The following is a 12089-nucleotide window of genomic DNA, read 5'->3' as shown; positions in this document are numbered from 1 at the left end:
TCCATGTATTCATTTCACTGAATTGTGCCTCAAGAACAAAAATGTCACTCAAATGTTCTACGATCTCATCGAATGATACAGATTAAACCATAAGACGGAACACTATAGCGGTAGTCTCTTCATGGCATGACCACCAACTACTGTTCATTAGAGAACTTTCTGTGCACCGTCATCCATCTTGTCCACAAGCACGACAGTATGTGAGCTCACAATGACCTTCGCGCGCACCTTGAATCTGAATCGCCATTGGCCATCTTCAGAACCTACGAATGCCACGAGTTGTTGAAACCAGAAGCACTGCAGAAGAGAACACAGTCTAAGCATGTAATAGGTCAGACCGATGGTGATTGACTGCTTGATCCCTGCACTCACTGAAGGTACGGTACCCTGGGCCTGAATCCCTGTACTTCTCTCATCCACCGTCGGACCAACCTACTACTGCCAGAATTCGATCTCATAGCTTCTGTTTGTTCTGAAGAACACGAATGGGTGACCCTGCCCTAGGTACGGTGTTTCGTTTCAGGGACGCGAACGGATGACCGGATCCCCTATCTCTGAACCTAACTTGTCTGATCTGAGAAATGCAATGACTTTGTCCATCAATACTTCATCCTCCTTACTAGCAGAACGAAAATGAGGAACAAGGTGTCACACCAAATGGTCTCATCATGGAGCCAAATCATGCAGCTGTCCCGCAACAATAGATCTACACATCTTAGAATGAGGCTGACTGGCAGGCCCTCGAAGGGAACACCCCGCTGAAGGACACAAGAACTTTCAAAGAAATTCTTCGACAATAGGCGCATAAATCATGCTATCGGACGTTCCAAATGAAGCATAAAGAAGGCATTTCAGTTAAATATTTCATATGTTAATGCAGCACGGAGGCCTGAACAGTAGAAAATCATTTAGGTATTACTATCCAGCATCGCGAAGTACACTCATGAACGCACAAACTCCAATGGATGTGCTTGTAGTAGTTTACACGGATAAGGTTCAGATAAAATGAGAAAACGCACAGTGGGTATTGTATGCCCATCCATGTTAATCGTTCAAGATAGCAGCGTTCTTCCTTGCCTGCAAGGATCAAAGCATCAAATGTATTAGTGACAGCCAACAGATGTACCAAATAACACTTAAGATTTATTGCTGTTTTTCCTTAGATTGCTGGCATTAGTGAATACAGAAGAAAACAATCATATATTGCTGCTACTGTTGATGCGATAACAAACCATTGTCAAACACTGCCCAAGATAATACCCACAGCTAGATCCCTTATGTCATCAGGGTACCAAATACCCATAAGAATCAAAACATTACTCAACGTCAAGGGATAATGAAGGGAAAAAAAAGGCAAGGACAGAGCGAGTAAGCAGATGGATTCTTCACATAAAGAGGACGTTTGCATTACCTGGGCTAGACGACGATCCTTGTTTAACTTTAGAGCTCTTCCTTTTTCTTCTTCAGACCTAAAGATTTTCTGCAAGAGATTTGGGTTGTTTGTGATCATAAACCCATATTAAAATAATAGCAAACCGAGAGAATAGGCAGATCAACAGGAGAAACTTGAACGGATAAGAGAAGATGTGGAAGGTTGTAAAGACTCAAGTCTGAACAGTCTGTACAAACAGACAAATCAAAACTCACCCAGGTCCATACTATTATTTACAGGAAAGTATGTTCTACTACATGGGGAGTAATAGATAATAAAGCCAATAATTATTTACGGGCTTGGTCCGTGATTGGAATCATGCAAAACATAGCCAGCCAACCACAGTTTAAATGAAGCAATCAAGGACACTGTGCCTTCTGCCTTACTTTTTACATTGTCGCCCTCGTATCCTGAAATCTAAATAGCTGCAAACCTAAACCCAAAAACTCAGAAGCACTCAGGCCCTATCTTGCTACCCTATCTTTCTAGCTTTCTATCCTAGTTATAGTCTGTTTTTACTGAAGGTATGAGCTTTTGGTAATTGTATTGGCAGGTCAGCAGTTAAAGACCTCTTGAGGTTTGCTTATCTCCAACTGGCATGGGATGTGGCCCCACATCTAATAGACCATAATGTTCAACTTTGATAAATTTTCCTACATAACACCTAAAGTAGAATTGCAACTTAGGTCATCTATGGCATCAGTTTCTTACTTTCTTACCTTATCAGTGGATGACAGAGTTTCAGTTGTGTCAGTCTTAATGTCAAAGATATCTTGAAGAAGTCCATTGCCCTGTATACAAAAGAATGCCAAAGTTTGTCATATCATCAAGTAAATTTGAACAGTGAAAAAGAGCCATTCTTAAGATAGTAACCTGCACATGCTTCAGAAAGCCTCTCCCAAGGATCCGCTTTAAGAAATTCAACTGATTATCAAGGAAAAATATAGTTAATGAAAAAATGAATGAAAATGTACAATTCTGCAAGCCAAGGAGAGCGAAAAACAAGCACCTGGACTAATTCAGACCATGATGAAACCCTTAAGACATCACGCTTTCCTGCAATCTTAAGTGATTCTTCCGGGCACTCACCATACTGCAAAAAGATCATTATCAACGATAAGAGAAACAGAACAAAGAATTTGAAGATCTAACTAGAGTGGATATGAACCAGACCTTGACAAAATCCAAGATTCGTTGAAACAAGTCTCTTTGGTCAGTAAGGTTTTTCTTGTCTGCACCTTTCCCCCCAGCCTCTGCAGAGAGGTTAGAGGCTAGACCTGATATTTTGGCCTTCAACGCTTGCATATCCAAGAAAAGCTTGTTCTTAGAACCACCAGTTCCTCCAGTGTTAACATCACCATCATCACAAGAAGAAACATCAAGCAGATTTAACTCGAAGCACAAAGCTAATGCTTCACCAGCAGCCATCCGAACAGCACGATCCTCTGCTTCTAAAAGAGTAGAGAGAAATGCGATGGGCCTAGCAAGTAGAAGAAAGGTAAATTAGGTAGTTCCGTCAATAGGTTGTTGTGCACGCACATGCAACAAGAGGAAAATGGAGGGTACTAACTCTTTCCAACTATCAATATTTATCCTCCATGAACCAATAGTAGTTAGGAGAAATGTCCATGCAGATATAGCAGCTGCTAACACAGGAGGTCTAGGTTTCCGGACAGTTCCCACCTGCAGAAATTCCAAACATATTTAATCAACCTAGAAAATTGGATGCAGCTTCTTACAACATTAGCTTGCGAAATATGATAACAAGTAATGGAAAAACATACATTTGAACCTGACTTTGGATGAATCACATCCCACATGGCTTTCAAACCTGACTCTGTTTCAGCCAGATCAGTTGCGCCAACAAATGTTATCACAGCCAAACAATCAAGTGCCTACAGAAGATCAGTTTAGATTCGCTTTGCTGAATGTGCAAATAAAGATTGGAAGCCAAATGAACAACAACAGAACACATACAGAAATCATCTTTGACATGTCGGACCAAGCTTGAAGTACCCTACAAAGTTGTGGATGTGATTCCTCCATTATTTCATGTGAACTGTTCCCAGCACCAAGTGTAATGGCCAATAACCCTGAAAGCCCCAAAGAGGATGGCAACACGCTGTGTCATAAAACAACAGCATTTGTTTTGAACTGCAAAATGTTAACAAGGACAATATACAAACCGATGGCACGGGATGCCAGGCAACCCTCCTTAGTAGAACCCTTTTTCACAGAATTGTTGAATTGACTCAGCAGAGTGGCATACCTTCAAAAGAGGAAAAAGAAAAAAATGGTTATGTATTGAACAGAGCAGATTCAGATAAAACATATATTAGTTGAAAGCGAGCTAGCCTGATAATAAAGAAAGTAACAAGGTGAGACTTAGGAAATATGTTATGTTCACGATGACTTCAAGTATGCAATTTGAATATGACTGCCAGTTAAATAACGACAAAAACCGAATGCAAGATGCAACTGTTCAGAATTTAAGGCTGACTAATGAAATGTATCACATACTTGTTTTCCACAAGATCATGAAGCATAAAACTTTCGAAGGCCTCAACCAGTGAAGCCAATGCCTTCTCTCTTGTAGATCCCCTGAAAGAATACAAACAGTATCATCAGTACAACATGTAGTTATTAGCTGATCTTAATCAACACAGGAAGAGCATTAGTGGCCATGATCCGTTACTATCAAAATTCAAAGGAAATATAGAAATTCAGCAATTGTACCTCCCATACTCAAGAACCTAAACCTCTCCATGCTTCCTAATGTTCAATCAAATGAAATCGGAGTTCCGCTCAATCAACGGTGTGAATGCACCGATGGTGAGCTTCCGGCCATGGATTCCTCTACTGCAGGTAGAGGGAGGCCGTGGGAGGCAGGATGGACCAGCAGTGGTGGCAGGCGCAAGGGTGGGGCGGCAGAGGCAAATCAGAGGCCCCGGTGAAGCCGAGTTAGCACGGTGGGGTTGGCGGCCGCAGATCCGGCGGCAGTACTGCCGGAGACGAGAGGAGGGCAGGGGTGAGCGCAGCAGCGCAGAGAGAGAGAGAGAGAGAGAGAGAGGAGCAGTCGAAGGAAGCCAGTCGAGAGGAAGAAGATGACTCCTAGACGCTCAGATCTTGATCGGACAGCTGAAAATGATCAACTGAACAGTTCGCTGTTTTCTTTGCATGAAATTTAGCATCACCCAAACTTCTCTAGTTCAACATATTCAGTGTCAATTTTCCTAAACAAGCTATAGTTGCCATAAAAGTACAATGAATGTGAATGGAACTGACAGGCTAGTTTAGGAAAAACATGAAAAGAGAATTTTTATAAAGTACTAAACTGTCATAAACAGATAAACTGCTTCCTATTATTTTTCCAACCAGAGCGACAATCTCAGCAGGAATCAAGAGGGAAAGGCAACTTTATCCACCGCAACAACAATATCCACTAATTGATAACCCCATAATTAGTTATGGCATAGTGCATAATGCCACTTAGCAGTCATCATACTATAGCAAGTTAGTACCAACAGAAACTTGCAAAGTAGTTGAGTAGACCAAACATTTGATATTAGTCTGCAGACAAGTACAATTAACTAGAGCAAAGACTAGTCCCACCGCGGAGCCCTGTGTCGATCTATGAGAATACGATTCCACATCTTGAGCCACATATACCCATACATAAGCATAATCTATTAATCGAAGTAAAGCCCACAGAAATGCCTATCACACAATCAGCATCCGAAATGCCAACAAAACCATGACGAAATGCTAGAGAAGCGCAAGCCTCACCTCTTCTCGTAGAGCGCGTCGATGTACTTGTCGAGGACGAACTCCTGCGAGTTGATGTGCTCGGTGGCGTACGAGATCGAGAGATCCGACAGCGCGGTGGACGAGGACCCGACGCTGTCGGCGTCGCTGCTGTCGAGAAGGTCGTCCCCGCCGCCGCGGGCCTTGCTCTTCTTGCCTGCAGAAACCCACGCCCCCCAAATCAGCACTCAGAACCAAGCCCACCTTGAAAACAACTCCAATCAGCCAGCGCGGAGAGGAACTTACTCTTCCCCATGGCGAGACCGCGCACGAATCAAGGAAACCCCGAGACGATCGCGCAGGACGAACCAGAAACCGCACGGCACCACCGGGCGAACGACCGCGTCGGACGAGCGAGGAGGCGCGGGCGGGGGCGCTCGGGATCAGGAGCAGGCGCGGTGGATGCGGAGGGAAGCGTAGGAAGTGCGGGGGGCGGCGAGATCGGGACAAGGGCGCGGGTCGGCGCGGGGGTAGGAAAAGCAGAAGCAGGGTTCGTTCTTCTTGAGTGGCTCGAGGAGGCGCAGCACTGCCATGTGAAGAAGCCGCGAGGGGAGGGCGAGCTGGGTGGGGGAGTGATTTCCGATCTCTCTCTCTCTCTCTCTCTCTCTCTCTCTCTCTCGCTCGCTCGCCTTTGCTTCAGGAGGAGGAGGCGGCGTCCGGCTGCGGCTGGGGACGACGGGTATAAACGAGCGGTGGTGGAGGGTTTGAAGGAAGAAGCGGCGCTGGAAGGGACGGGAAGACAACAAGCAGGGGGAGGTCCAGGATGGAAGCTAGGGCACGCTGGCAATTCCCCTTTTTTTCATTCGCTTTCTTCTGTTTTTTTTTTCTTTTCTGCTCGTTTTTGGTTTTGGGTCGCTTCTCTCTCTTTTTAAGGCTTTTCCTTTTAGCCTTGTTTTTATTTTGGAACAGACGCAGCTTTGCGTGTCTCCTCATTTAGGCTGGGAAAACATTTGTGCCTTATGACTTACTCGTAGAGAAAACGCTCTAGTCTAAAACGAAGAGAGGCTCTTGCGCGTTTCAGTAGTAGTCATGGGTGGAGTAGTGGCCATGGGTGGGGACGTGACGACATAAAGATTGAGGTCTTAGTTTTTTTAAAGTCAAAGATGTTATGCTAGCTACTAATGTGTAGGTTTGGTAATAATGACTTATGTCGGATTTTATCGGTTGTATTGTTTGGATGTGTAGTAATACACCGTTTTGGTTTATGTTGGTCGTGTTATTCCCACAGTTAGAGTTTTGTTAGTTTTTTCTAATTAATTATACGATTGTATAGTTTTTAGTCCAATTTACGTTATAAACTAGATCAATTCTCTTATTTTAATATAAAATCGGCTACTTCGTTTCCAAAAAAAAGTGAGTAGAGTGCTTGGGAATATGATTTGGAATGCAAGTTCGTCTGAAAATCATAGTAGCTCATGTGATTGCATGTAGTTCACCTTAGAGGCCACTGTGCTTTACTTGCATCGGTATGAACAAAAGCTCTGTTTGAAACAGCGAATCCAATCAAATTCTAAATACATAATATGTTGTTTTAAGCGAAGTTGCCATACTCCTCCAAGTATTTCCTGATTCCATCTACTTATAAGAGAAAATGTATTGGTATATCAACATGGTGTTGCAACTTGCAAGGTTTAAGTCACCTCTGTTGATATATGCATTTTAATCCGGTCCTTAGCCGACCAGCACGAGTATCCGTGTTTGTTTTGCAAGTACGAACTGCACAGGCGGAGCTTCATTGAGGCCAAGATGGCCATGCCCCCCCCCCCCATAAAATTTCTTAAAGAACACTAATTTTCATCACATTTATATTAACAAGAATACTAAATTGACTATATTTTGTGTGTATCTTAGATTGGCCCCTTCAACTTTTCCTTTCAAGCTCCGCCACGCTACGTTGTTTCGATAATATACATACGATATTACTACAGGAAGTGTCATCAATATCGGCTCAAAAATATTATTAATGATGATTTTTGAACTAGTACTGATTACTCAACATTAATAATCATGAATTATTAGTGCCGATTTGTAAATCAGCACTGATACGAGTATCAGGGACAATCCATAAGAAAGAATCGGCACTAATAATCTGACTATTAGTGTCGGATTATAATGCTAGCCGACACTGATAGAGAGACTATCAGTGCAGGTTTTTATCATAAGATGGCTCCGATGGCCCATACCCTTACAAAATCTAGCCACGTGCGCATCTTTTAATACTAGGACTTCTCTTTTATCGTCAACTTTTCTTCCAACTCGTTACTTAATTTTGGAAAACAAATAAAGATAAACATTAAAAGAAGCTCAAAGAGATCTATTGTCTTCTCTAATTTTCTACTTTATGACTTGCTTTGGTTGCCTTACGTTTTTCCTTACTTTGCATTGTTGTATATATGAAACTAGGTATAATTATCTTGATCATATAGAGGATGAAAAATTAACCAGCATGTTAAGTTTTCTAAAAATAACAAAATTATATTCTCCGTGACCGACTATAATCATATAGTAGTATTTTTTCTTAATGGGAATTACCACGTTATGGATTTTTTTTCTCACATTACATTTCACTCCAATCACTTTACTACTCTCTCACTCCAATTTGGGTTATATCACATATAAATGACATCACTGGTAAACTAATTTTCATTTTGTTTTCTTTCTAAACTATTCATTCTAGGTTTGCCATACGAATCCCAATTGGTTTCACATCTATTGTTGCGCATGACACCTTGCACCTAATTAGCTGCCTCCTTTTTTACTTTAGGTCAAGTATTCAGTACAACGGCTTCCTCAACTCTACGACTCTACCACACTCTATCCACCCCTTTAATTATGTACACAATAATCCAGATTCACAGATTCACAATAGGCAATGAAAGTAAATGTGTGATCTTTAATCATTTGATACCGTGTAAAATTTTAAATACAATTCCTACTACCTCCATTCTCAAATAGATGTCGTCCTAGAATGCATGCAGTCAAACTTTAGAAACTTTGACCACTAATATATACGAAACTATTAGGATTTGGCACATGAAAATGGTAGTAATGAATTTATCATGAAAAATATTTTGATATTATCTAATTTTTATTAAATTTTACCAAGAGGTAGTTGTCAAAGTAATAGTCAAATGTGATTATTGAAAATCGTGTTGATGTCCTAAATGACAAATAAAAGAGAACATAGGTAGTATATCCGAAAGAAATATCTCTAAAACTTTCCAGTATTTATAATAGGAACTAGTTATCGAATACAACATATTTGCAATTTCTATTCAAGAAAATTAGAATCCAAATGATCAAATAATTGAACAGCGCACAAGATAACATCAAACATTTGACTCGATTAAATTTTGTTTGTGTCAAACTCTTGAGGGTAGAGATAGTAGCATGATGAGTTTCAATATTATTCTCCTTGTTTTATATTATATATCAAATATTGCCGCAACAGTCATTGAATTTCTGTTATTCCAACAATTTGCACACATACAGTCCCCCTACACTTAAACCGGTAAGCAGAATTTGAACTTTATTTTAGCTATCTCAGACAATACTCTTCAGCTCAAAGCCTCAAACCATTCCCTTCTACTAATATTTCACCTAACGAGAGAAGAACACAAATATGCCTTTTTGTGCCTTCCTCCTTTCCGCACCCATCATGGGGGAGGAGGTTACTTGGATCTAGCTTGAGGCACGCTCGACAGTGGCATTGTGGGTTGGGGACGGTAGGACCGGCAGCGCTCCAGGGATGGCGACGTTGGGGCGACATGAGGGCTTCGGGGACGATGGCTTTGGGGACGGGGACGACCTCAGGGATGACGGCGATGGAGACGACGGCCTCAGGGACAGCGGGAATGAGGACAAGGACGGTGGGGCTCCGAGGAAGGCGGCATCGAGGATGGGGATGGCAAGGCTGTAGGGACAGTGGCGGAAGGTATGGGACGGCGGTGAAGGAGATAGTGGCCTTGTGGACAGTAGGCACGAGGACGGGGATGGGGACGGCGGGGCTCCAGGGATGGTGGCGTCAAGGACGGGACGGTGATGATAGAGACAGTGGCCTCAGGGACAGCGGGGACAGGGATGGGGACAGCGGGGCTCTGGAGACGACGACATCGAGGAGGTATTGGAATCAGTAGGCGCATCAAGGAGGCATGGAGGAGGGCGTCAGCGAGGGGCGCATTGGGGAGCCGTCGGGGAGATGCGAGGGGCGCTGTCGGTAGCATCTGGAGATGAATGTAGGAGGCTGCGACTAAGTCCTGATATATATAGGGATAGAGTATAAGTGCCAGGTGGGTTCTACAACTGGCATTGATGCTTGGACTATCAGTGCCGACTGTGGTCTACAATCGGCACTGATACAAGCATCAATGATGGTTGTAGAACCCAGTCAGCATTGATGTTTGGACTATCAGTGATGCTTATTCCTTAAGTCAACACTGATATTGTTTTCCCTTTTTTTACAACCAGCGTTTCTGACCACGACCAGCATTACGTGTAGCATCTCTCTTTTTTTTTACAAAACATTTTGTTGTATATTAGGCAATGTATACGTTTAATAAAAATTAAAGCTTTTTGCTTAATAGAAACTAAGGCATACTCTTTGTACTAATTAAAGCATAAATGATAGTTATGAACTTTTTACTTAATACAAAATAAAGCATATTCTTACTTAATACATGCCATTGATGTAAATTACAGTGAATCCTGAATTAATTATTACATCAAAGCTATTTTTGTTTAACGATTACAGCTTTGTTATGATTGCGACGTATGTAGGTAGGTTACTCAGTGTCATCAGTGAGAGGCAGGTCGACATTCTCTCTTAAAGGAGGTAAGTCATCGAATTGATTGTAGTCTTCCTTGTTGACGATATCCTCAACACCAACAAACTATCTTTTTCTTTGAAGAACTACATGGCGCTACTCCTTGTTAGTTGGGTCCATGTCCTTTACATAGAATACTTGTATAATATTTTTGACAAGCACGAATGATTCTTCTCTGTATCCGACGAGTTTGAGGTTAATGGTAATCATACCGTACTTGTCAGTATTCACTCAACTTAGGAGTCTGATCTATTGGCTCTGGAACAGGGGGGATCTTCAACTGTCTCTATATTGAAGCTCTCAAATCTCCCATATAAATCTATAGTAGGTCTCCATGTTACCATCGCGGTCATAGACATCAATACGAACACCGCTATTTTGGTTAGTGTTCTTATTATCGTGTGCTCTCGTGTAAAATGTATAGTCGTTAATGTCATATGTTTTGTATGTATGAATCATAGTTGATGTCCCATTAGCCAACATTTCTAATATTGCATCATCTGTATCTTTATCCATCATATGCATATGTAACCAACTGCTGAAATTATCTCTGTGCTCTCTTGCGATCCAATCCTCCGACTTTGTTGGATTTGTGAACCATAGCATTTACACGTGCATATTGACATTAGGACCCACTACAACTGATTGTTGTACAACTACGAAATATGCTTCAGTGAATAAAACATAATCATTGGTATGGATTGTATTATGACCTAGCGTCACTTTCCCCTTTAGCCTTCCCTCGTGGAGAGATATAGACTTACCAACTGCTTTTAGATCAATGTAGTTGATGGAGAACTCAACAACCTCCTCTGTTCCCCAGCCTTGGGCCATGCAACCTTCCAGCCGACCTCGGTTATGAATATATTTCTTCAGAACAGGCATGAACCTTTAGAAAGGATATATCTGATGCAGAAACACGGAACCAATGTACTTTATCTCATGCACTATGTGAATGATAAGATGGGGCATTATGTCAAAAAATGTTGAAGGGAAAATAGTCTCAAGATGGCATATAATATGGATCATATTTTCCTACAGCTTTGTTAGTTTTCTCGAATCGATGACCTTCTGTGAAATTGTGTTGAAAAACGAACGTAACTTTATGATTGAGTCTTGAGTCTTATCCAGCAAAATACCTCTAATTGCAATACCAAACAATTGTATCATCATCATGTGACAATCATAGGACTTCATGCCAACTAACTTTAAAGTTTTTATGTTCACTAATCTCTTTACGTTGGAGGAGCATTCATGCCAATTAACTTCGAAGTTTTCATGTTCAATAATCTATTTACGTTAGAGGAGTAACCGGTTGGAACTTTGATTCTATGCAAGCAGCTGCACAGACTAATCTTTTCTTCCTTACTTAAGGTGTAGCAAGCTGTGGAAAGTTCGTTTGCCCCATTGCATAGGATTTTCGAATACATAATTTTTCTTAGCTTCATATCTTTCAGGTCCAACCGTGCATTGAGTGTATCTTTTGTTTTACCAGATATGTCTAGTAAGATACTAATCAAGTTATCAAATATATTCTTCTCTACATGCATGATATTGATTGCATGTCGGACCATTAAGTGCTTCCAATAAGGTAGGTTCCAAAAAATGATATCTTTTTAAACATAGGAGCGAGTTTTACAGCTGAAAATTTTCTACAGTGACCCATGTAGGCCATTTTCTTACGGTTCTTCCACCACGGCCCCCTGTTTCATTCAAGCACCATACACATCTATTGTAGCTTTTTAAAGTCTGTCCCGATAGGTTAGTAAGAGCAGGTCAATCTTGAATCATTATGAATAGCATTGCGTGTAGGGTGAAATACTCATGTTTGTATTCATCCCATACCCATACATCATCTTTCTATAGTACAAGGAGATCTTCAAACAATGGTTCGAGATATACATCAATATCGTTGCCAGGTTGATTTGATACACTGATCAGCAAAGGCATCATAAGGAACCTCCACTTCATACACAACCAAAATAGAAGGTTGTAGATATAGAGAATCACGGGCTAAGTGCTATGACTAT

General features: G+C 41.5%; 1 protein-coding gene across 1 annotated transcript; it reads right to left on the bottom strand.

The window, feature by feature from the left end:
* Positions 1-831: 831 nt before the first annotated feature.
* On the bottom strand, positions 832-6025 carry LOC133890780 (uncharacterized). The gene is made up of 13 exons (XM_062331334.1): positions 5483-6025; positions 5219-5393; positions 3953-4033; positions 3619-3701; positions 3410-3525; positions 3217-3327; positions 3003-3115; positions 2606-2912; positions 2442-2525; positions 2306-2356; positions 2152-2223; positions 1412-1480; positions 832-1077 (listed from the first exon to the last, which is right to left on the bottom strand). Exons 1-13 carry the CDS (start codon positions 5490-5492, stop codon positions 1045-1047), a joined length of 1305 nt encoding a protein of 434 aa, XP_062187318.1. The 5' UTR covers positions 5493-6025; the 3' UTR covers positions 832-1044.
* Positions 6026-12089: the final 6064 nt, after the last annotated feature.

This window comes from Phragmites australis, chromosome 14 (assembly GCF_958298935.1).
Source record: "Phragmites australis chromosome 14, lpPhrAust1.1, whole genome shotgun sequence".
NCBI classification, from domain to species: Eukaryota; Viridiplantae; Streptophyta; class Magnoliopsida; order Poales; family Poaceae; genus Phragmites; species Phragmites australis.
The sequence above is the reverse complement of the archived record's forward strand: the minus strand, read 5'-3'. Positions and strand labels throughout refer to the sequence as shown.

What these genes read in the sequence shown, in the direction of transcription:
- LOC133890780 (XM_062331334.1), bottom strand. An exon ending in ATCCAAAGTCAGGTTCAAAT is followed by an intron (nt 3,116 to 3,216) that starts GTATGTTTTTCC and finishes GAATTTCTGCAG; the next exon opens with GTGGGAACTGTCCGGAAACC. An exon ending in GAATCTTGGATTTTGTCAAG is followed by an intron (nt 2,526 to 2,605) that starts GTCTGGTTCATA and finishes ATCTTTTTGCAG; the next exon opens with TATGGTGAGTGCCCGGAAGA.